The sequence below is a fragment of the Danio aesculapii genome, chromosome 12 (assembly GCF_903798145.1).
Source record: "Danio aesculapii chromosome 12, fDanAes4.1, whole genome shotgun sequence".
NCBI classification, from domain to species: domain Eukaryota; kingdom Metazoa; phylum Chordata; class Actinopteri; order Cypriniformes; family Danionidae; genus Danio; species Danio aesculapii.
Genome location: NC_079446.1, coordinates 33735871 through 33762102, shown reverse-complemented (window position 1 = coordinate 33762102; position 26232 = coordinate 33735871). Strand labels below are relative to the sequence as shown.

The following is a 26232-nucleotide window of genomic DNA, read 5'->3' as shown; positions in this document are numbered from 1 at the left end:
TGGTTAGGCAGAGTAGAGTTAAGTAGAGTTAATAGGCAAGTCTTAATAAATAAACTTTTGTTGAAATGATAGTGATTGGATGGGTGTTTGCCCGATTGGGTAGCTTTTCATAAACATTACAAAAATGTTACCCGTTTAATATGATTTAAGACCTACAACACAATATTTCAGTAAATTCAAGACTTTTTAAGACCCCGCGGATACCCTGTAAAATGAATAAAACAGAAATCAAAACATTTTTATGTATAGTTATTATATAATCAACTGATTCTTGTTCTAAATGTGCCTTACAAGATGTTCTGATATATAAACACATGAAAAAAGTCCAGAATATTGTATTGTTTTGTATATCACATTGTATAATAAATGTATTCTATTATTAATCTTTGATTTCGTATTTTAATATTAAAAAGTATGAAGATTTAAAGTGACAATTAATTTGTATTTTTGGAAAGCAAGCATTAATATAATAAACTAATTCTTGTTCTAAATATGCCTCACAAGATGTTCTGGTATATAAACACAGGCAAAAAAAAAAAAACTACAGAATATATGTATTATATATCGTATTGTATCATAAACGTACACTACCGGTCAAAAGTTTGGGGTCAGTACAATTTAGCAATGTTTTAAAATAAGCTTCTCCTGCTCACCAAGGCTGCATTTATTTAATCAAAAATACAGTAAAATTTGTAAAATTGTGAAATGTTATTGCACTATAAAATAACTGTTCAAAAGTAGTTTAGAATTTAATTTAATCATTTATTCCAGTGATTTTAAAGATTAATTTTCATCAGAGTCACATGATCCTTCAGAAATCACTCTATTATCTCTATTATTATTATTATTATTATTATTACTACTACTATTATCATCATCATAATTATTAATAATAAAAGCAATAATGACTGGACTAAAAATTTAATTTGAAACTACATACAAGTAATATATGTATATTGGTCAGAATTATTACCCCCCCCCCCTTCCCAATTTCTGTTTCTGTTTTCTGTTCAACACATTTCTAAACATAATAGTTTTAATAACTCATTTCTAATAACTGATTTATTTTACATTTGCCATGATGACAGTAAATAATATTTTACTAGATATTTTTCAAGACACTTCTATAAAGCTTAAAGTGACATTTAAAGGCTTAATTAGGTTAATTAGGTTAACTAGGCAGGTTTGGGCAATTAGGCAAGTTATTGTATAACAATGTAGACTATCGAAAAAAAAAATATAGCTTAAAGTGGTTAATAATTTTGACCTTAAAATGTTTTTTAAAAAATTAAAAGCTGCTTTTATTCTAGCCGAAATAAAACAAACAAGACTTTCTTCCAAAGAAAAAATATTATCAGACATACTGTGAAAATTTCCTTGCTCTGTTAAACATAATTTGGGAAATATAAAAAAAAAAATAAATAATAATAATTCTGACTTCAACTGTGAACATATATATATATATATATATATATATATATATATATATATATATATATATATATATATATATATATATATATATATATATAATATAAAAAAAAATTACATTTAAATGCCACCTTGATGAACAGAATAATTTACTTAGTGACAAAAAAATCTAATTTTAGACCACTAATCATAATAACACTGAGGTTTTATTAAGCTTGGGTGCAATTTTGAATGTAAAACATTGTTAGGCTAATATGTACAGTAAGTTGGAATGAAATAATTAATAAAATGATTTAGTGATACAAGTGTCAATGAAATTGCTGCACTTCAGTATACAAGGATTTACAATCCATAAAAAACACTGAAATACTGGGCATAAAACGCACAGCTCCAAAATCTCCTCTTTCATAACTTCTTAAGAAGCCCTGCCATTTTCTTTTCACTCTTAATGTGCTGCTAAATTGATTCCACCCACACAAACAAGACGTTCATAAACATCTGAAATCAGAGATTCTAACTAGGCTTCTGCACATTGTTATCCAAACTATTAAGACGTCTGGGTGCAACACGACTTTGAATTGTTCTGTAACGTCATTCTACCCACGCTCATCACCTTAGGCTAGACAGCGGCGCACCAGAGAGAGGACAAGCTTGCCCCCTTATGGTCTCGAAATGAAGTCAACTTTCATATAGGGCACACTGAAACCTGTAGAAAGCAAGTCTGTCAAACTAGACCGCTGCACCTCGTCCAAATGAAAAGAAAATAGCCCTCCCCTGTTAGACAGCAGGCAAGTTCTCTCTTTTTCTTTTTTTTTACCGGCGCTTGACTAAGTGGACTCTGTAATGAGTCTGGCCGCCTGATTAGAGTGATAGACACGCAGGAATCCGGCAGGCGCTGCCAGAAACCAAGGAGGAGGAGAAAGGACAGAACGTCTGAGAGAAGTCTGGTGGTAAACATCCCAGAAAAGTCCTAGCAGGAATGTAGAACTTATGCTGGATTGGAGCACAGGAACTACAGCAGTGGCTCCAGAAGGAGGGGTTGGAAGATGGTGAATTAAAGTGCCCCATATTACGAGATTTTAAAGAGCGCTGAGGTCTGCTACAATAAGTTTACATGCGTCCAAGATTCAATTTGTTATAATACAGTGGGGCAAATAAGTACTGAACACATCATGTTTTTTTCCTGGGAACAATATTTCTAAAGAAGCTGTTGACATGGAATCGATTTTGGTAAAAACTCAAACAATATAAACATAAAAACAAAACAAATCTGAAAAATGTGTTATGTGTTATAACAACTGAATAAGACAAGTATGCCTTTTTGACGATGGCAGATTAAAAATCCCTCTCATATGGAGAATGAAGTCACATGCATTGCTCTGGTGTGATTTGTTCACAGACTTCAACAAAGTGTAGAAATCTTGATGGTTCTGTGGATCTCGTCCTTCAAATCTGATCTTTAATTTGTATTTTATATTGGATTTAAGTCAGGTGATTGGCTGGGCCATTCTACCGCTTGATTTTCTTTCTCTGAAAACATTTGAGAGATTCCTTGACTGTGTTTTGGATCATTTGGATCTTGCTGAAATGTCCACCCCGGTTTCATCCTCACTATCCTGATAAAGTAGAGTTGGACTGAAGCAGCTAATATTAATTTACAAAGATGAAGAGCAGAGGGTTGCTGAATAACTACTGAGAGATTTCAGCTGCTGTCTGGGCTTTCACAACTTTTTAACACCTCCCTTTCTTCATGTGTTCAATACTTTTTCCCTGTGTCATTTCTCTTTATTGCACTTATTTTAATATGTAAACTAATTAGATTTGTTTTCTTTTCGTGTATGTATTTCTCTGGTTGTTTCCAACATCTGGTGAAAATTTCAAGTCAACAGCACCTTTAAAAATATAAAAATATGTTTTCTGGGAAAAATGGTGATGTGTTCAATACTGATTTCCCCCACTGTATACATATTTAAAATCAGCTCATTTCACAAATGGTTCATTCATATGGACATCAGTAATTTTATTACTTATGTTATTCTGAATCAGACAAGGCATACACTGTATAAAACATATGCCGGAATAGGCGGCGGCTCATTACACTGTGGAAAACTTTGAAATAGAGATTAAGCCAAAGGAAAATGAATGAAATGAATGAATGAATGAATGAATAAGACACTATTATGATGAAGTACTTGACATGGCTGTGTAAAACATATGCCAGAATATCAGAATATATTCATATGTTAATATCAGAACATGCGCTCACTCTAGTTGTGTGCGTGTGAGCATAATACCACAAAAAATGGCAATCCTTAATGGCATCAAGTAAAGCCATGTTTGAAAAATACTTTCCGAAACTAATACCAACCCAGAAGTGCGATTTTTGACAAAGAAATGCTTAAATATTTGTCAAATATGAAAATACTTTTTCCTTTTAGCACTTGCATGAAAATCCTATTCTTGAAATAACTTTGAATACAGAGATTGCATGATACTGGATACTGGAGTTAGCCAAATCTGTTAATGTATACTACAGCAAAACTCCTGTTATCTTATCTTACATGCCCCCTTTTCTCTTTGATCATAAACACTGTAGACAGTAAGGATTCCATTGAATTTACTATATTAATTCGAGCCTATAGCTGATGATGAAACATTGAAAGATCTCATATGCAATCCAAATGCATATATGCATTGAGCCCATTCGCAAAAAACCATATGCCTTTTCAGGGCAATTTTTTTTACTGCTTGTCTTTAGTAAATCTTTTTTAGTGCCAAAAGAGGGTTTGCACAGGTTAAAGCTGTTTGTAAATCTAGGCTATGAATCAGCACTGAAATCCATTACACAGTCACGCATACTGTAGATGCTTCACTATTCCAGCATGAATGAAGGTTCAAGCGATTGTTATATAACAATTACAACAGGCCCATTCATGAAAGACTTTCTTTTGTCTAATGTTTTGGAGTAAATTATCCATGCAGTGATCCCCAAAGCTGTAAAGAACAAGATGAATCCCTGAGGAAATTTTTGGTAGCCAGTTGTTGGATATATTGGTTTCCAAGCCTCTTGCTTATATCACATCACACTGTACACTTTCAGCACCTTGAGCAAAAGACTTGACCCTCAGACCTGCATTAACCAAGCACCATGGTAACATGTTTAACCAACAGCAATAAATGTCTGTGTCAGTCTTTTGCATCCAGCAAATCGTTTGTCAGATATTCTCGGCAGTATGCAGTAGAGTTGAAGTGTCTGAGAATGCACTTAAAATCTTCAATTTAAACCCAATACCAGATTTTTTCAAAGATTTTTAAAGAAATATTGAAGAAGAGAAATACTTAGCTTCATGTAGTAGTATTACAAGGCCAGTAACCAAGCAAGCAAATCAATGAAGTCTGACATGAAGCACTTGAAGTGCTTTATAAATAAATTAATAGAAAAAATAAAATGAAATGATCAAGGGGAGTGCAAATCAATCCATTTGGAGTATCTTAAGACAAACTGACTTCTAGTTGATCATTTGGTATCAAAAGTGGCTTCTATGAAAGACAAAGGTCTCTGGATTACCATTATTTTACCAAAATAAAAGAGGATTATGCTTTGATTTTTAATTATTTAATTAGGACATTAAGGTCTGACGTTGTTTAGACAAAAGTCTTGTCACTTAACAGAAATAACGTACAGTATAGAATATAAAGTCATGGTGCAATGGAAAAAGAATGAATATTGTGTATGACTCCCATGAGCTTGGAGGACTGCATCCATACATCTCTGCAATGACTTAAATAACTTCATAATAAAGTCATCTGGAATGGCAAAGAAATCGTTCTTGCAGGACTTGAAAGGACTCAAGACCCCAGAATTCATCAAGATTCTTCATCTTCAATGCCTTCTCATTCATCTTACCCCAAACATGCTCAATAATGTTCATGTCTGGTGACTGGACTGGCCAATCCTGGAGCATCTTGATCTTTGCTTTCAGGAACTTTGATGTGGAGGCTGAAGTATGATAAGGAGCGCTATCCTGCTGAAAAATTTGCCCTCTCCTGTGGTTTCCACTCTGTAGATCTCTCGCACATCCCCATACTGGTTGTAACCCCAAACCATGATTATTTCTTCACCAAACTTGACTGATTTCTCTGAGAATCTTGGGTCCATGCGGGTTCCAATAGGTCTTCTGCAGTATTTGTGACGATTTGGATGCAGTTCAACGGATGATTCATCAGAAGCATTGACCTTCTGCCACTTTTCCAAATTATCAACTAGAAGTCAAGTTATTTGTTGCTCTTACAACTTGGATTGACGACAAGACTTTTGCCAGGTAGTGTACATAACCATTTTTAAATTTTATTTTGCATCACTGGACCTTTATATAATAGCTTATTTTACTGTTATGAGTACATAATATATAAATATGTGTATAATATCAAAAGAAGTTTTAATTTTAAAAAGGTGGTAATAAATCCTATTAATTGTGTGGGAAAAAAGTTTTAATGATGTCCTTTAATATTGTTGTTATAATTAGTTTTAGGCAAAACATTCTGTAATGCAATCATAATACTTTTCTGTCCTAATTTATTCAAGTCGGACCATAATTTTTCCCAGGTTGTAGTGAAGGCCTTTAAGTTTCTGTATGTTTTAAAATGGTATTGTTGTTGTTGTTATCATTATTATCATTCATTCATTCATTTTCTTTTTGGCTTAGTCCCTTTATTAATCAGGGGTCCCCATAGCGGAATGAACTGCCAACTTATCCAGCATATGTTTTACACAGTGGATGCCCTTCCAGCCGCAACCCAACACCGGGAAACTTCCATACACACTCAAACAAGCACATGTTTTAATATATTCATAACAGTGTTCATGTTTTACTGTCATGCTTTTTAAAATAAACGCTAAAATAATCTATAATCGCTAATAATAACTCCTGTACAGCAGTTCCACAACATTCCGTCACACAATGACACTCAAATACCCTGTCAGTAATGTCTAGTGGCTGGGAATGAGCTTGTAACAGTGTTCGCTATAATGTTAATGTTGTTTTTGGTGTGTTTACATAGATGAATATGGCCACTGTGTAAATGCACAGTATAGTTACGAACTTATTGCCACATTAGATCGTTATGATAACATAATATATCCCTTCAGTGATTTCCTGAAGATAAATACCAAAAAATAGCACAACTGGAATAACTACAGCAGACGTGATCGCCTGATCTCATATGAAGCATGAGATCGCGATGACATATGGTGACATGTGCAGGTGCAACAGTGCTGTCCCAATTCTTAGGGGTAAATTTTGAATCCCTTCCCCTTCACCCTCGGTTGTAAGGGCCAAGGGGAAGGGGAAGGGGTAGAGGTACAAAAATAGAATTGGGCCATACTCTTGCTAAGATGGCATTTTTTCACACAGAATTAGGTCGATCTGCATTCTTTAAGTATGCTCCATATGTATGGAATGAGAATCAAGATATCATACATATGAAATCAGTAACATCTATCGCTATAGTTAAAAATATTTTAAAGACTATCAGTTTAGAACAGTGCACGTTTTAACAATTGATTATGGTTTATACTATTTTTGGGTGTGTCTATGTGTTGTGATATGTAGTTTTGTTTGTTTGTTTGTTTTTTGCAATTCCGTCCTATGCTGCCTGTCTTGACCAAGACTCCCTGGTAGAAAATATAAATAAATAAATATATAAATAAATAAATAAATAAATAAATAAATAAATAAATAAATAAATAAATAAATAAATAAATAAATAGGTTAAAAATTATTACATTTTATTAGTTTTATTTTTAGCAAATGCAATGATTTTTTTTCAGTGCAGAACATGCAGACTTCATTTCATTTAAATATCTAAGTTACTGTATATTAAACATTCTGTTTTTACAAGTAGATTCTGTCTGCATTTACTCCATTTTTGCAAATAATACCGACCAACATGGTATATGCCATGTTAACGGGAATTTATTAACTGTCTTTTCATAAACATTTAACCATTAGTATGCAGTTAATAGAAATGACCTCTCAATACGCTCGATATTGCACTCTATATGTTTGCTGAATAAATTGTAAGGGAGTATTTGAAAAATTCATCTAATAATCCATGCACCGCTGCAGACTGTATGAGATTGCTGGATATCTAATATTTTCATTCAGTCATCATTTCATTCTTTCCTACATCAGAACATTAAGTCTTGTACAGTAACACAAGCATCAAAACAAACCCTCCAGCCGGGTAAATCTCATGGCCATCAGCAATAGAGTGATTGACGTAATACGGCAGAATAATGAGACAAAAAGTGTTTCAGACAGCCTTCTACACTCCACTTTCAGGTACATTTGGGTTTTTTTAAAAGGCTTTTCTGTTCACCATAACAAAAGAGCTTTCCGCTGATATTTTCCATGCGGTCATGCTTGAGCTGTGAGCTGCGGAAAACTCTGGAAGATCGGTGTAACCGTTTTCTCCTGCCATGGGGTTATAAAGTTTGACATCTCATCCACAAGCATTCTGGCAATGAAAAAAAAAAACTGGACACTAAGTTTTTTTTTCTTCTTTTACTCCACATCACTTCTCAGAAATCCTTCTCTTTGGAAATGGCCCAAGGATTCAAACGCACCACTTTATCATGCCACACTTTCATTCGACAAGGTGTAAAAAAACACCTGGGTGCTATGAAATCCTGCCTGAAGTTGACAACAGAACAAGCACAAACTCTAGTCTGTCTTTTTATTGGCTCACAACAATTTTTTGGAATAAATGTTAGGAATTATAGGAGAGCTTTGAATATATGAATTATACAGATTTTTTGCTATAGACTAGTTGGAGTTCAGCTGGAACGCATGCAGATTATCAGTGGACCTTGAGCTTTGTTATTTTGTTAGCTTGTCTGAAAGGACCTACAGTAGAGAGGAACGCAAAAATGAAAGGTCAATATTTACGCACCATCATTTTGTTCCAAACACGCAAAAACAAAACAGGAATATTGTTTTGATAAATAGTGTGCATAACTCAAATTCTATTTATTGTGTCTTTCAAAATCAGAAAAGGATGACTATTGTATTATAAATGCAGTTCTGATCGCAGGTTTGGAATGATATAAAAAATATATTTTTATTATATAACTCATTCCTCTTATGACACTCTTGTGCAAACATCTGCCTCCAACTCCATTATACACTCACCAGCCATTTTATTAGGTACTGTCCAAATGCTCGTTAACGCACATTTCTAATCAGCCAATCGCATTACAGAAACTCAATGGCATGTAGACATGGTCAAGACGATCTGCTGCAGTTAAAACCGAGCATCAGAATAGGAAAGAAACATGATTTAGGTGACATTGAACTTGGCATGGTTGGTGGTGCCAGACGGACTGGTCTGAGTATTTCAGAAATTGCCGATCTACTGGGATTTTCACGTACAACCATGTTTGGATTCACATAATGGTCCGAAAAAGAGAAAACATCCAGTGAGTGGCAGTTCTGTGGGCGCAAACGCCTTGTTGATGCCAGAAAGGATGGCCAGACTAGTTCGAGCTGATAGAAAGGCAACAGTAACTCAAATAAACATTGTCTGGCCTGATGAGTCTCAATTTCTGCTGAAACATTCGGATAGTAGAGTCAGAATTTGGCATCACCAACATGAAAGCATAGATCCATCCTGCCTTGTATCAACGGTTCTAGCTTCTGGTGGTGGTGTAATGGTGTGGAGGATATTTAGTACCAATTGAACATTGTGTCAATACCACAGCCCCGAGTATTGTTGCTGACCATGTCCATCCCTTTATGACCACAGTGTACCAATCTTCTGATGGCTACTTCCAGCAGGATAACGTAACATGTCATAAAGCGCGAATCATCTCAAACTGGTTTCTTGAACATGACAATGAGTGCACTGTACACAAATGGCCTCCACAGTTACCAGATCTTAATTCAATAGAGCACCTTAAGGATGTGGTGGAAGGGGAGATTTGCATCATGCATGTGCAGCTGACAAATCTGCAGCAATTGCGTGATGCTATCATGTCAATATGGACCAAATCTCTGAGGAATATTCCCAGCACCTTGTTGAATCTATGCCACGAAGGATTAAGGCAGTTTTGAAGGCAAAAGGGAGTCCAACCCGTTCCAAGTAGGATGTAATGAAATGTAAAAAATGAATGACAGTTCAGTATTTGAGACCACAGTTCAAGTTTTTGATAAGGCTGGGTTGAAAACTAAATATTGTTATATTTTTGCTTTTCCTTTTTATTAAAAAATATTTTAAGTAGCCAATTATTGCTTTGTCTTTACATACATTTAATAATAATAATAATAATAATAATAATAATAATAATAATAATAATAATAATAAGTTACATTTTCTGAGGATAAAATATAATTTTAAAAAGATTGATGGCCAATTAATTTATTTAAACCAAAATAATATAATATAGTGAGAGAAATGCTCTTTTCTAGAGTTAATTATTTAGCGAACTAACAAGCTGCGAACACTGATGTTTACAAGCTGATTTATTGATGTCTTTCTGTGGTTGAAAGAGCATCAAAACAGCATTTATAGTTTGATTTTCCTGGGGGGGAAATGGAAAGAGCTTGAAACGACACTTTGTTTCTTACAAAGTGTCATCTTTAAGCAAAACACAAAGATTTTTGTAATTATTGGACAGGAGGAAGTTCATTTCACTCATCAGCTGAAACAGCAAAGATTGAAAAGATTAATCTTGGGATTTAAGACATTTGATTGATCTGTTAAAGTAAGTAAATACAAACAAGAAAGTTATTTAAAATAGATTCCACAAGTGATGGTATATACTATATACTGTATACTATATATGGTATATGTATATACTGTTGCGGATGTTTCAACTTGCAAATTTATATTCTGTTGCGGATGTTTCGACACTGAATGTATCTAAAAGTCTTAAAACTAAAGGTGACTGTGCCTTCTGTGTTGTGGCCCCAAGGCTCTTGAACTCTCTCGCTATAGCACTGAGAACTCCAGGATCAGCTGAACTTTTTAAAAAGCCTTTAAAGACACATCTTTTTGAACAAGCTTTTAATTAGCAGTATGGTGAGCTGGTTTTACATTGGTGTTTCCAATCTTGGATGTTTAACTTGTTTTTGACCTTAGATTTTTAACTTGTTTTAAAACAGTATGTTTTCTTTTATTGATAAGTTTCCTTTGAACTATTTTCTGGTTTTATTTTTATTGTAAAGCACTTGGTGTCTTAATGTCTGTACTTAATTACTTAAAAATGTGTCCGTTCAATTGTTTTGTATCAAGATGGACACCAGTAAGGCACATTTATAAAGCTGTCTAAAATGTCCTAATTGAAATACGGCCTAATCATGGGATAGTCTAATGTTTATTTGTAAAACCAGGCCTACATGTGACATTTACTGTATTGTACTGCCTGACTAGCAAAGATAAAGGGCCTTGTAGAAAGTATAGTATAATATACCATCACATGGGCACTCTACTGCATTAATAACAATACAGATTTTCTTCTATTAATATACCAAAAAAAAAAATTCATTGACATTTTGAGTTTTTCTGACAGCTTGCTGCAGTTGTTACCAGCAATAAAATTAATATAGGTAATGTTTTCTACTGCGCACAGCTCTCAGGCACATACTGTACTTCTCTAATGCGGTCTACACAAATGAAAAACTAATACTAATTAAAATAAATTCACTAATGCTTTATTCAACAAAAACTAGGCCAGCTTACAACCTCAAACTATTTCTATTTTATTTTTTTTTATTTCCAATTATAGTATGATCAACATAGAGCTAGGAAAAATCAAGGAACTACTTGTAAACTCGTAGTTTTTTGTGGATTTATATTAACATTAACATTTGTTTTATCCAATAAAGGGGTCAAAGCATTTCTAATTTTACAGTTAGTATTTTTGTACATTAAGATAATGTACAGTTAGTATAATAAATGTTCTATGAGTTAGTATAACAAAATGTTTTCATTTCATTGTTATTAAAAAAAATCAGGGTTATTCCACAATTAATTAACTTCTTAAGTGCGAAATCCAAACTGGTATTGCAAAAATTGATATAAACATGTCTGATGTGACACCTTTTTGTAATTTAATGCCCAAAAAAACTCTTAATGACAACATTTTTATTTTGGATTGAGTGAAAGTCATCAGTAGTTTACAGAATAAAACATTTTACTCAAACATTTTAAATCAAAAATCCAGAAAAACTGAGGATATCTGTTAAATTATATTTGAAATAGTTTCTTATGGTAATTCTATCCAGGATGTATTAGTCTTTTACTACAAGCCTGCATATCCAAGCAATGCAGTACATATTGTAAGTCAATAATCAATCAATATTCTCCATTTTAGCCAATACCCAGTGTCAGTTATTAAAAACGATATCTACTAATACCAAGTTGCACTTTTGTCATCCATTACAAAATGCGACCATGATTTATCACAAATAAAACAAAAACATGGTTACTTAAACCTTTCTCTGAATATTTGATACTTTTAATATGTGCTCTGACAAAATTTTAAGCATTGGGATTACCATGTTTAAATATACAGTATAAAGCCAAATAGTAAAATAAAAACCCAATCACGAAACAAATTAAATAACTGGAGTGCACAGACGATATCAGTGGTAAGCCTACATTATTTTGCCAGCATTTGTTTAATGACATCTCCCGAGATCTAAAATGAACTCGTTAAGGGAGAGACACGAGCCAAACTAACCACACCAGAAAATAATCACAATCAATTTTCTTTTGAAGAACAGACCAATTACTGGATGTCTGCACAAACACACAAACAAGCAGTGAAAATCTGTGCATGGTAAATTCTCAAAGCTACCAGGGTGTCAACACAATTGCGTCTTATTAGACATTCACAATGTTACATAATCTGACTTTGAAAAACACAAAGGATCCAACTTCATTCATTCATTCATACATACATTCATTGCTATGGGAACGATGGTGACTGTAGCAGAATGAAACCTGAACTGATGCGTGCAGCATTTATGTGTGTGTGTGTGTGTGTGTGTGTCATGTGTCCAATTGAACCATATCGAGTTCCTTCACTGGTCCCTAATGACAGATTCCTGTGGTTCTCTGGCTTGACAACATGACATTATTTTCACATTATGAGCTCGCATCTACTCATGCCATCTGCTTTGATGCGTTCACAATATTTCCACACACCATAGTGATATTTAACACTGTTGGTTCGCCATAGGATCTCATATCCTGCAACATTGCAATATTAGTATTTATTTTAACAGCATATATATATATATATATATATATATATATATATATATATATATATATATATATATATATATATATATATATATATTGCAACACAGGCTTTCCACAGGCATTGGAAATATGTGCTTCATCGTACATTTTTGTGAAACTGCAAAACACACATTTAACTGCAGTTTCAAGGTAAAATGAACATTAAAGGGCAGAAGGGAACAACCTTTGTTCCTTTTCACACTAATGATATTTACAGGGACATACTATTGATGAATAAAGAGTTCTTTTCATGCAGCTCTTTGCACAACACCAAATCAATACTCCAAAAAACAGAACAGTGTCTTTGACTATGACTAATATAATCAAATAAGTTCATCACCCATCTATCTCCATATGGACAACATTTCCAGCATGGTCAGTTTACTTGATAACTTGTATTGCAGAGTGCTCAGGTTCGAGTTGAAGCACAATTCCACAAAAGAAAAGGAAGCAATGTATAATCAAGCTAAAACTACATGGACATGGTGCACTTTTCTATTGCGTTTACTTTCGAAAACACTATTGGTTGGGTTTAGGGAAGGGATCTGTTTGCTAGGTGTTCTGTATGACAATCCCCACCTACTCATAGACGTGCAAATGAATGACATGTATCTGAAACCATAAATGCATTTTAAATAAAAAATTAAATAAAAATGTAGACAGCACCCTCTAGTGGATTTGTTATGTGAAACGTGTAACAAAACATACCTGGAGCAACATATTTTACATTTTCCAAAAATGTACGCTGTGGCACGAATTTCCAATTATTCCTGTTTTGTTTTGTTTTTTTCTTTTATCCTTTCTGGGGCAATGCATGATTTGCTTAAACTTGTAATTAACAAAAAGGGGATTCTCAGAGGATGACAAGCTGACAAAAAACTGCTGTTACTCGGATACAAGTTTTATTTATGGAGAACGTGTACATTCCATACAAGCTGAAGCTGATCGGTAAGTCTTCATACGTGACTTGCAGTGTGCTTGCGGCATTCATTCAACTGGGTGCATCTGGAAGGCTCGAGCACGTCACATTGATTGCACGTGCGAGCCACACACCTCCATTAGAAATAACAAACTTGCGCGAACTCTAGGAATGACGCGATATGCGAAAGGCCCCTAAGGCCGCTGTCATTTGCGATCTCCAGCAGTTGATCTTCTTGCACAGACATGGTGGATTCACCTGATTTGTTGACAAATGTGTTGCAGATATATTGCTTGACAATTTGAGGGTCCTTCACTGGGCCATTTCCCCTTTCCAAAGGGACTTTCCAGAGACGTCTGTTTCTTACTCATTTTGCTGCTTGTGTTTTAAATTGGGGCGCTCAAGTGACCGAGATGTAAATGAAAGATTTTTTTTTTTAAATATCCATTTGACTCTTTTAGATAATAAATAAAACAGAAATAATTATTAATCAACGGAGCAGTACCGCTCTGCGGCGGTGGTTGAGGATCTCTGATCTAAATAGTCACTAACCTAATCACAAAATGATAAATAATTCAAATAATTTTTCTAAATATTCTTTTCTGATTATTATTTATTTTATTTCAAGCAACAAAAAAAAGTATTCTCATATTTTTACATTTACTTATCTATACCAAGCCTAGTCTCATCATAAATCCATACTGTGAGTCAGAAATGCACACAGTCCTGATTATTCGAGGTCGCCATATTGAAGCATACATAACAAACACTTCTTTATCTCTCCCCTCTTAGCATATATACATCTATAAGAGCTTTCATGTCACCACACAGAAGTAGCTTCTTAACCCAGACAAATATATGCAGATCAAATTCATGTTCTGCAAAAGTCCCTGTTGTAGGGTTACAAGGCAGCGTGTCCTCAAAGCACTGACTCACTGGTGTAGGATGACAGATGAGTGTTCGCGATCAAACTCCAGGACGAATTCTGGGCAAGCATTACCTCTTTTTTTGAGCGGTTACACAACTGAACGTCTACCTCACGGCAATAATGCAGCAGCTGTGAAACTGTCAAAACGCAGTATGTGCTACATCAATATCCGCCCACAAAGGTGGATTTGCTAAGAGCTGTCATTAAACACAAGAATATGTGCAAGTAAACAAACCAGAAATTGCATTCAACAAGCAACGAAGGCCACATTTATACTTTCGAACAAATTTCCTTGCCAGACCTCAGTTTGTATAGCTCTATGCTTTTTTTAGCCCAACAGAAATCATGATAATGACTAGTGAAATATATATAGGAATTCATCTGTACTTTTTGTTTTAATTTTATTCTCTTTTTTGACAAATGAATCACATCAGCGCATTCAGAATAAACTACTAATATAAGCTAAAATGCTAACACAGTGTCAAAGTACGGATTACAACCCACAGCTTCGGAACACATGAGCTGTCGATTAAAACTTTTTTTTTTTTACTTGTAGATCTAATTTAGATTTAGATCACCTCTTGCGTCATTCAAATCCCATGTAAGGAAGCATTTTATCTTTTTTGTAAAATATAATGATGACTGAAGAAGTTGTGGTAGGTTATTCGAGATGTGGTGGGTTTCTTAGGTTATTAAAGGTGTTTTTTGTCACTACTCGTTTAGCCTGCATTAATGCATTCATTGTAAGCTGCACGATTAATCATTAAAAGATTAGGATCTCAAAACCCATGCAACATAAATTATAAATGATGGTGGTTTGCATATGTTTATTAATCCTTCGAATCGCTGCATTCAAATCTGTGTTTGAAAAACATAAAAATCAAGAAAGAGATTGAGTCTTTTGAGTTAGTTATGAAGTTACAAACAGTCAAACAACACAGAAGTACTGGGATAATGGTTTATAGTTTAGATCAGTGGTCCCCAAAGTGGGGGTCAGGGCCCCCTGGGGGGGGGGGGGGTCGCTTGGCGATTTCGATTACATTTCTATTAAACTATTAGAATTAGCATATTTTATTCATAACCTACAGAAGATAAAAATAGTATTTAATAGTTACATAAAATAGCAACATGCAAATAAAAAGCCAGTTAATATAAAATTAGACAAATTAATAATGACTTGAAAAAATATATGGTAGACTGTTGCACTTTTTGTGCTGTCAATATGCTCGTGTTTATATAGTTCCTATTGGTGTGTGTGCACCATTGTGTGCAATGTTTGTATGTTTATAACCACCACGAGTCACTGGAATAGTTTTTTTTTTTGGGGGGGGGGGGGGGGTCGGGCTGAAATGTTTGGAAACCCCTGGTTTAAATAAAACTACAAATGTTCATGGTAAAGATTAAAATCACTGTCATATGCATTTCACTTGACGCTCAAAAATAAAAGTTGTAGGCAGCAACTACATTATTTAACCAATGGGTGGCGACATGAGACTAAAAATTTATATTGGTTGTTAATGTTAAATTCTACATTTAGCGTTATCAGCAACAGTAGTAACAGTGGATTTTTCACAGTACTGAATATTTTACAATTTATTTTTATTCAGTTGATTATTTCTTCATTTTATTTTTAATAAAATTACAGGTTCTAAGTTGTGTTTGTTTAAACCAAAGGTGTCTTGCAGTGCTGTTTTTGTAATAAATGAAAAGCAAATTACATTTGTCTCCTCCTCTTTCACAAAAAAACCATAATGTGATCCTAATCGTGAGATATGTGAATCCATTACACCACTAATTTTGACTAAATAAATGCTATATAATACATCAATCAAGTCTTTCAAAGTACTTTATCTGTGAACTGATCTGGTTTCTAATCACAGAATGAGGCTGTATGAGACTGTACTCTTTGCAGTAATAAATGCTATGTTGATTAGCATACATGAATAAATACCTAAGATTGATCGAAGATCACCGATAAACCATACACTTTAATTGTTTGTTGATTCATTTTATGTTTCTTCGGTCAAAACGAATGATTACATATATGAATTATTTGTCCTAGATTTGTCCGGCGCCCTCTGGTGTCAAGGATGAAGGAAACAAATCACATTTGCAAGTTTAGTGCTCCATTAAGGCACTTTGTTGAATTATTGATGGGCACTATTAAATTTTAAATGATAATTCAGTGCTTAAAGGGGCAGTTCACCCAAAAATTAATATTATCCATTTGTTATTTTATCCATTTGTTGAGTTTCTTTTATCTTTGTTGAACGCAAAGGAAAATACTAAATACTGAAGAATAATGTGAATAGTGCAGCCATTGATTTCCACACTATTTTTGTTCCTACTATGGAAGTCAATGGCTCTTTTTTTACAACATTCTTCAAAATATTCTTGACATAAAAAGGATATTCATAAAAGTTTAGAACCATGTGAGTGTGACTAAATGGTGAGGAAATCAATCAAGTTTAAAACCCCTTGAGTGTAAATCAATGGTGAAAAAGTTGTCATTTTTGGGTGAACTGTCACTTTAAACACAAGAATATAAACATAAACACGCAACGAAGGCCACATTTATATCTTTTGAACCCATTCGTTAGATAACTCCCAACTGACAGTGACATGACACTTACGTTTATGTTCCTGAGTTTCTTCTTGCCTCTTTCCAGTCGGCTGAGGAGTCTGTGATGTTCTCTGGGCGTTTGCTGGAGAAGGCGATCATCGATGGATATGGTCTTCCTAAGTGGCACTCGGTCCCTCCAAAGCTCTGGAACCAGGCTCTCCGAATCTACAGTCCTAGGGAAGCTCTTCACTTTCGACAGTGACGGCGTCTCCCCTCGGTCATGGTCACGCAGCACTGATCCTGAAAGAGAGAAACAGACACCTCGGGTGATAACTGACACCCAGAGAGAAAGACAACACTAGAGAAAAAGGACAAGAGCAAAACCACCCCTTAACAACAACACACATCTTCAGTTGTGCTTCTAAATAAAATTCACACACTTTAAAAATACATATAGGTCTAAAATGAAGACTACAAGTGTTGTAATAAACACACATAATATGGAATATTCAAACTGCACATAAAATTACTGTTTAAATCCATAAATGTCTTAAATATGTTTGAGTGTAGAAAACAGCACAACTGCAAAAACGAAGAATGTGGTAGAAATGACACTTATTTAACCCTTGTGTGCTGTTAACTCTGGCGTGATTTTGAGGCTTAATTTGGCCACAGATTTCCCTGTGTTTCAGCAAATGGAATGATTTTTTGGGTATTTTGACACATATTTCAGGAAAATGCTTTGAAAATTGTTAAAAACTCAACAATAATATGTGAGACGTTTGCACACTTATTTTGATATGTCTGAGAAAATCTAAATAAGCAGCTCAGCTCTCAGAACATAGTAAGCGAATTTATGCACACACACTATAATCTGCTGCCGTAGAACTCAATAAAAAAGGCAGAATATTTTTTTACACATGAGTATCTAAAGGATTAATGCTGCCAACTGATGATAAACAGTACAAATTACATATTTTACCTCTTTCCAACAGGGAAAACCACCAACAATCAAGAATGCTTAATTATATAGTGTCATGGCTTTGCAATCAAAAAAGTTATTATAATGGAAGTCAATGGGGCAAAAACAGCCACCAACATAACAAAATGGTAGTCAATTTGAACAGTACACAAGGTTTAAGGAATACAAAATATGCTGTATCTTGAAGCTTTCCTGGTTTTTAAATATACAGGAGGATTTATACTCGAAAGATATTTGCATATAGAAATTTAATAAGAAACAAAATTAAGAAATGAAATTGCTGCTCGAACACACAAATGTTAACCCTACACATTTTGAGTGTGGAAAACAGTAAAATTGTAAGAAAGAATAATATCTAAGAATGTGGTAAAAATGACACTTATTTGACTCTTGTGTGCTGTTGGGGAATTGATCACCCCCTCTGAGGTGATTTTGAGTCTTAATTTTGGCTACAACATTCTCTGTGTTTCAGCAAAAGGAATGATTTTTGATGACAAATCTTTGAAAATTGTCAAAAATTCAAGAATAATGTGTGAGACCTTTGTGCACTTATCTTGATATGTCTGAGAAAATCAAAATAAGCAGCTCAGCTCTCAAAACATAGTAAGCGAATTTATGCACACACACTATAATCTGCTGCCATAGAACTCCATACAGAAGCCAGAAACCTTTTTTGCACATGCCCATCTTAAGGGTTAATGCTGCCAACTGATGATCAACAGTACAAATTACAGAGAAAACCACCAACAATCAGGAATGCATGATTATATAGTGTCATGGTTTTGCAATCAAAAAATGTTGCTATAATGGAAGTCAATGGGGCAAAAACAGCCGCCAACATAACAAAAGGGTAGTCAATTTGAACAGTACACAAGGGTTAAGGAATACAAAATATGCTGTATCTTGAATATTTTCTGGTTTTAAAATATACAAGAGGATTTATATACTCAAAATATATTTGCATTTAGGAATTTAATAAGAAATTGCACATAAAATTGCTGCTCAAATACACAAATCTTACATGTAACCATACACTTTTTGAGTGTAGAAAACAGCAGAAATGTAAGAAGGAATAATAACAAAGAATGTGGTAAAAATGACACTTATTTAACCCTTTTGTGCTGTTGGGAAATTTTTTATCTACTACGGGGTGATTTTGAAGCTTAATTTGGCCACATTCTTTGTGTTTCAGCATAAGGAATGATATTTGATGACAAATCTTTGAAAATTGTCAAAAATTCAACAATAATGTATGAGGCATTTGTGCACTTATCTTGAAATGTCTGAGAAAATCAAAATAAGAAGCTCAGCTCTCAGAACATTGTAAACATAGTAGGTGTATTTATGCGCACACACTATAATCTGCTGCCAAAGAAATCCATATAAAAGCCTTTTTTTGCACAGGCCAATCTAAAAGGGGTAATCCTGCCAACTGATGATCAACAGTACAAAATACATATTTTACCTTTTCCCAACAGGGAAATCCCCCAACAATCAGGAATGCATGATTATATAGTGTTATGGCTTTGCAATCAAAAAATGTTGTTAAAATGGAGGTCAATGGGACAAAAATAGCCACCAACATAACAAAACGATAGTAAATTTAAACAACACAATGGTTATAAAAATATATATTATGCTGTATCTTGACATTTTTATGATGGTTTTAAAATATACAATATGATTTACATACTTAAAAGATTTTTGCATATAAGAATTTTATAAAAAAAAATTGCACATAAAATTGTTGCTTAAATACACAAATCTTACATGTAACCATACACATTTTTGAGTGTAGAAAACAACAGAATTATAGGATGGATAATGCTGTATACATTCAATATTAGCAACAAAATTGAAAGCATATGCTGTATGTTGAAGCTGTTCTGGTTTAAATATACAAGGATTTGTATACTTGCATTCAGAAACTTTATTACAAAATTGCGCATTAAATTGTTGTTCAAATACATAAATCTTAACATTATAAATGTGTTTTGAGTGTAGAAAAGAGCATCGTTGTAAGTAGGAAGAATGTGGTATGAACATGACATTGTTTAAAGAATAAATGTTAAGCAATATTGTTTTATAGTTTCTATGAATCTCCATCCGGGTTTATCTGTGTGATGGCACCCTCTGGTGTTAAGGATGAATTAAACAAATTACATTTACCTGTTTTGCACTGCCACATTGAAACACAAATTCCTGGCAGGTGCTTCAGAATGGTTCTGAGTTTAATAGTTCTGCCATTAATACATTATTAGGCCAACACAGATATCTGCAGATTTTTTAGTCCATAATTGAGTCTATTTATTTACTTGTGTAAATGTGTGTAAATTTATATTTATTCAATATTTTAATTAATTTTAGTCATATTACTGACTAATATGAAAATGTTAATTTGACTTATTTACAATACAGTTTGTAAAGTAATATTTAGTCTTTTAGTAGATATATTTAATCACTTGATTTGTTTACCAAATAAATGGATCTGATTGGATATGCATTGTAAACATTATATAAAAGTTAAAAAGGTATTATTTTTTAGTTCATATATTAAGTTTTTAGATTAGTTTTTTAGTTACTCTTAAAATTATCCCGCATAAGTACAGGTTTTTTTTTATTGCCAAAAAAGTTTGCAGATTCTGTCTGGCCCTAATTATGATTATTGCCAATATCAGCCTTATTACAGAACCCTAATTAACAAGATGGCACTAATATTAGATTTTTTTACTACAACAATTGTTGTAAATGCCACTATATTGTGACACTAATATCCAATAATTATAATCAGTAAATACAATTTAACTAACTGAATATTGCTTGTTCCTCAGAGCCAGATGTTCACACTTTTTATCAGAATAAATGTTTTTCTTTTCAAAATGAACAGTTTAAAACAAAAGAAGTGCATTTCAATGATGAATTTTAAAATAAAATCTGAAAAATGCTAAACATTTTGAGTCCACAAATCGGTTTCACACCTCTTTTGTTTATGTATAACTTGTTAATATGTCACATTGTGTTTATTTGTTTATATTATAACTGTGTAATCCAAATGAACGGACATTTCACATGCAATTTAAACACATATATCGTAAACTTAGAACTAAACACAGAAAGCACTGGAAAATTAAGAACCTGGTAAGATGCAAAACATTTTGTTTCAACCTCTTTCATTTACGTATGACTTGTTAATATGCATCAAATTGTGTTTATTAGTTTATATTAAAACTCTAATCCAAATGATTTCACATGCAATTTAACCACATAAATCTTAAACTTACAACTAAACACAGAAAGCACTGGAAAATTAAGAATCTGGTACTGTATTAAAGAGAAAATAACATTAAAAGGAAATAAAAATAAATGACTGTACATCTATAACCATTATACCAGATTTTAATCAGCACATCCTCTCACTTCCTCTCAATTCTCATTTGAATGGCTCTGATTAAACATCTTCCCACTGCTTCTCTGGTGAGTCACGTCTGCAACAATTTCACCATAATGAACAAAGTGTAAAAAAATAAAAATAAATCTACTATTGTACCACATAATGTCTGAACATTCAACATTCACCTCAAGGAACATTAAACTGTAAAAGTATAAAAGATCTAGCAGAGCATTAACTCATGCAAACACACATATGAACCGTATGCTAGGTTTGGTGTTTGGTTTCTCAGTGGCATCAGCTGGTGGGCATCATTTCTAGCTATTCATCCACTGATCTACTCATAGATGGCTCCGTCTGCTCAGTTTACAATTAAATCTGCATGAAGACATTGCTGCTATTGTCTGTCCCTCGGAGACTGTTGTGAAGCGAATCTCCTCTGAAGCAGATGCAGAATAAACATTTATGAATTCGCTTTTATAGCTACAAGACACTGCTCTTGCATCTGTGACAAATTTTAATGATGTCTTGATAAAACCTCAAGCATTAAGTAAATAAAACCAAGCTTAAGTATAGAAAGCTAATTTGGAAGGTGAATCAACAAACTACAAAAAAAAAAAAATCGAAAACACTGGTGATACAAGTAGGGTGTTATTTCGGAAATGCTTGTATAAAGACAAGATGGTACTTCCGCTCGGGTGGGTTAATGGAGTATATGTGTTTGTTTCTCGCTCCTGTACGTTTTTAATTTAAACTTGATTTAAACTTGCATAAAGCCCTTTTACTTTATTGATGAACTAAAAATCTAAACACTTTTAAGTAAAACTATCATTTCAATTAAACATGACCTCCAAATCACTTAAAAAGAGGAAAAACGAAGTGAAAACTAACCCCCTAACAAGCTGAACATGGTGACGATAGTCAAACTTTTGAATCAATATCGACAGACCCTATCAACAGAGTTTAAAGACAAGATGGTGATTTTGTGTTTAAAGTGACAATGTTAAATTGATGCCATATTTAAATACAGGGCAATAATTTTAAAATGTAATTTATATAATTTTAGAATTATTATTACATTTTATTCTATCTTTAAGTCCTATTATTATTATTATTATTATCATCATCATAGTTTCTGCTAACAATAACAATTCATATTAACCTTAAAATTTAAAATTTATGTTAATTATTAAAAATACTTACACTACTGGCCACTTTATTAGGTATACCTTTCTTGTACCGACTTTTGCCTTCAGAACTGCCTTAATCCTTCGTTGCATAGATTCAACAAGGTACTGGAAATATTCCTCAGAGATTTTAGTCCATATTGACATGATAGCATCACTCAGTTGCTGCAGATTTGTTGGCTGCACATCCATGGTGTGAATCTCACGTTCCACCGCATCCCAAAGGTGCTCTATTGGACTGAGGTCTGGTGACTGTGGAGGCCATTTGAGTACAGTGAACTCATTGCCATGCTCAAGAAACCAGTCTGAGATGATTTGTGCTTTATGACATGCTGTGTTATCCTGCTGGAAGTAGCCATCAGAAGATGTGTACACTGTGGTCATAAAGGGGTGTACATGGTCAGCAACAATACTTAGGTAGGCTGTGGCGTTCACACGATGTTCAATTGGTACTAATGGGCCTAAAGTGTTCCAAGAAAATATCCCTCACACCATTACACCGTCACCACCACCAGCCTGAACCTTTCATACAAGTCAGGATGGATCCATGTTTTTAATGTTGTTGATGCCAAATTCTGATCCTACCATCCAAATTTCATAGCAGAAACTGAGACTCAACAGACCAGACAACCTTTTTCCAATATTCTATTGTCCAATTTTGGTGAGCCTGTGCAAATTGTTGCCTCAGTTTCCTGTTCTTAGCTGACAAAAGTGGCACCCGGTGTAGTCTTCTGCTGCTGTAGCCCATCCGCCTCAATGTTCGACATGTTGTTTTTTCAGAGATGCTCGTCTGCATACTCTGTTATAACGAGTGGTTATTTGAGTTACTGTTGCCTCTCTATCAGCTCGAACCACTCTGGCTATTCTCTTCTGTCCTCTGGCATCAACAAGGCATTTGCCTCAGAACTGCCGCTCACTGGATATTTTCTCTTTTTCGGACCATTCTCTGTAAACCCTAGACATGGTTGTGCGTGAAAATCCCAGTAGGTCAGCAGTTTCTGAAATACTCAGAGCAGCCTATCTGGCACCAACAACCATGCCACGTTCAGTCACTTAAATCCCCTTTCTTCCCCATTCTGATGCTCGGTTTGAACTACAGCAGATCGTCTTGACCATGTCTACATGCCTAATTTCATTACATTGAAATGAAATAACATTTCCATTAAGTTATACAAACGCTATTTCTGATATTCTACTTCTCTGAACATTCAATGCATCAGTTCTATGCAAATTAAGCAACATTTCATAAAATATTTTGCATACAGTATAAAAATGCTACTTTTGAAAATTATTTTGTGTTGGTAACCAATAACTTGCATTTTATTATTTTAATATTGAGCTAAAAAAAATCATCTTTAATGTTCCACTTCAGAAAAATGATTTTGTAAAAACTTGGATGGCTTGAGGATGAATAAATGACCAGAATTTTTTTCATTTTTTGAGTGAACTATCCTTTAGCAGGCCTATACCATAATATTACCATGTTCTGGTAAACCATGTTAGTCCAATAGTCTTAAATGCCAAGAATTAAGCACACTAGAAACATAAATCACAGTCAATTTTCTTTCAAAAACAGCCCAATTACTGAGCTCAGAATCTGCGTTTCACTGACTTACAACTTACAAAAAACTCCTGTGAAAACCTCAGCATGTTGTGCCATTCAGAGATTCTCATTAGTTACCCAGGTGTCAGTCCAAGTGTGAACAACATGCCGCAGTCTTAAACTCTTATGTAATCTCACTTGTCAAACACATCGACTTAACTTTTGTTTCCATAGTTAACTTTTGTTAACTATAAAAAAAAGATGGTGACTGTAGCAGAATGAAACCTGAACCGATGGGTACAGCATTTTTGTGTATGTGTGTATGTGTGTGTGTGTGTGTGTGTGTGTGTCCTATCGCGTTCCTTCACTGGTCCCTAATGACAGATTCCGATGGTTCTCTGGCTTGACAACATGACATTATTTTCACATTATGCTCACATCTACTCATGCCATCTGCTTTGATGCATTCACAGAATTTCCACACACCACAGGGAACTCTGAGACCCAAACTATGTTATCAGTACTATATATTATAATGGCAACCTGTTCTTGTCTGTTGTATAATTGGCATAATACCAAATTTATGTTGCTGATACAATACCGGACTAAAATTTCACAATATAGGTACCACAAAAAGAAAAAACTAAGACAACAGAAAATGTAGTAACTGTGTCACAATCCCTAGTGATCTAATCCTGGCAGATCGCTGGTAAACACACAGATAACATAGAACTACAAATCCGCCATTATATAGACTACAAGATCCAGTCATGCACTGCACACACACACACCGGTTCCTAATCCTGGTAATCCTAATCCTTATAATCCTTATATATGATTGCTACACACACAGCTGAAGCTGCTCAAAGACTTTAGATTAGTTGGACTATTTATACAGCACACAAACATACAGACGTTGCTGACTCTTGTTGAACAGTTTTATGAACACTACGTGTTTTCCTTGCCATGCCATTTTTGACTCTCGCTTTGTTCTGTTAATTTATTTCTGTCTGCTGTCTGACCATCTGCCTGTGTATTCGACTATGACTCTGGATTTGCCTACATACATCTGTTTGCTCCTGATCGTGACCGTTACAGCCTGACCATTTTCAATAAACCTGCATTTGGATCCGCACTTCCTTTGTCAGTACCCATTCACATAACAAACTGCAATAATTTAGCACTTAACGTATAATTATTTGTTTTTATTTATTAATAAAATACCTAAAAGGTTGACAATGACCTCTGATATCTTACTATTCTTAAGGAAAGAATTTGCAAGAAGAAAAGTGAGAATAATGGGTTTAAATCTACCCATTCTGACTATTTTTCTTATAATACTGACTATTTTTAACCACACAATTGCAAGTAAACATCTCACAATTCAAGTATTCTTTATTCTATTATTAATAACCAGCAGATCTGATTTCATATTACATAATGGTGGGGAAAAAAATCCTGGTACACAAGTGAAAATTGCGGGCCAGGTTTTTTTTCATAACTATGACTTTTTTTACCAGTTACAAGTATATAACAAACAGTTCTGCCTATTCTCATCTAATTCTTTATAACTAGAAAATATAAGTATATATCTCAAAATTCCGTTTAAACCAACATATATAAAAGTTTACATCCAGGTCTGGGAATGTTACTTTCAAACTGTATTTTACTACAGATTATAACATTTTTTAAAAGTAACTAGAAATGTATTCCTTTAGATTACTCCGGTCTAGTAATTTAATCGAAATACTTTTAAATATTGAAGTTATGTAACACAAATGAATGGGAATCCATGCGTCATGCTGCATTACAAGCTTTAAATAGAATAAAACTCAGTAAATATTTAATAAAAGACTTGTTTAATGAATAGAGTAGACTTTAAATGCTTACTTCACTGATAATCTTCTCTACGTAGACACAAAAGAATCGCTGAGTCAAAATTGACAGACAAAGCAACAACAGGTTAAGTCGCAAGTAATGT

General features: G+C 33.9%; 1 protein-coding gene across 1 annotated transcript in view; it reads right to left on the bottom strand.

Moving 5' to 3' along the window:
* ankfn1 (ankyrin repeat and fibronectin type III domain containing 1) overlaps positions 1-26232 on the bottom strand; it is a 176767-nt gene that overhangs the window by 123791 nt on the left and 26744 nt on the right. The window contains exon 6 of the mRNA XM_056470222.1: positions 17222-17451. Within this exon, the coding sequence (XP_056326197.1) occupies positions 17222-17451 (230 nt within the window). The remainder of the gene's footprint in view (positions 1-17221; positions 17452-26232) is intronic.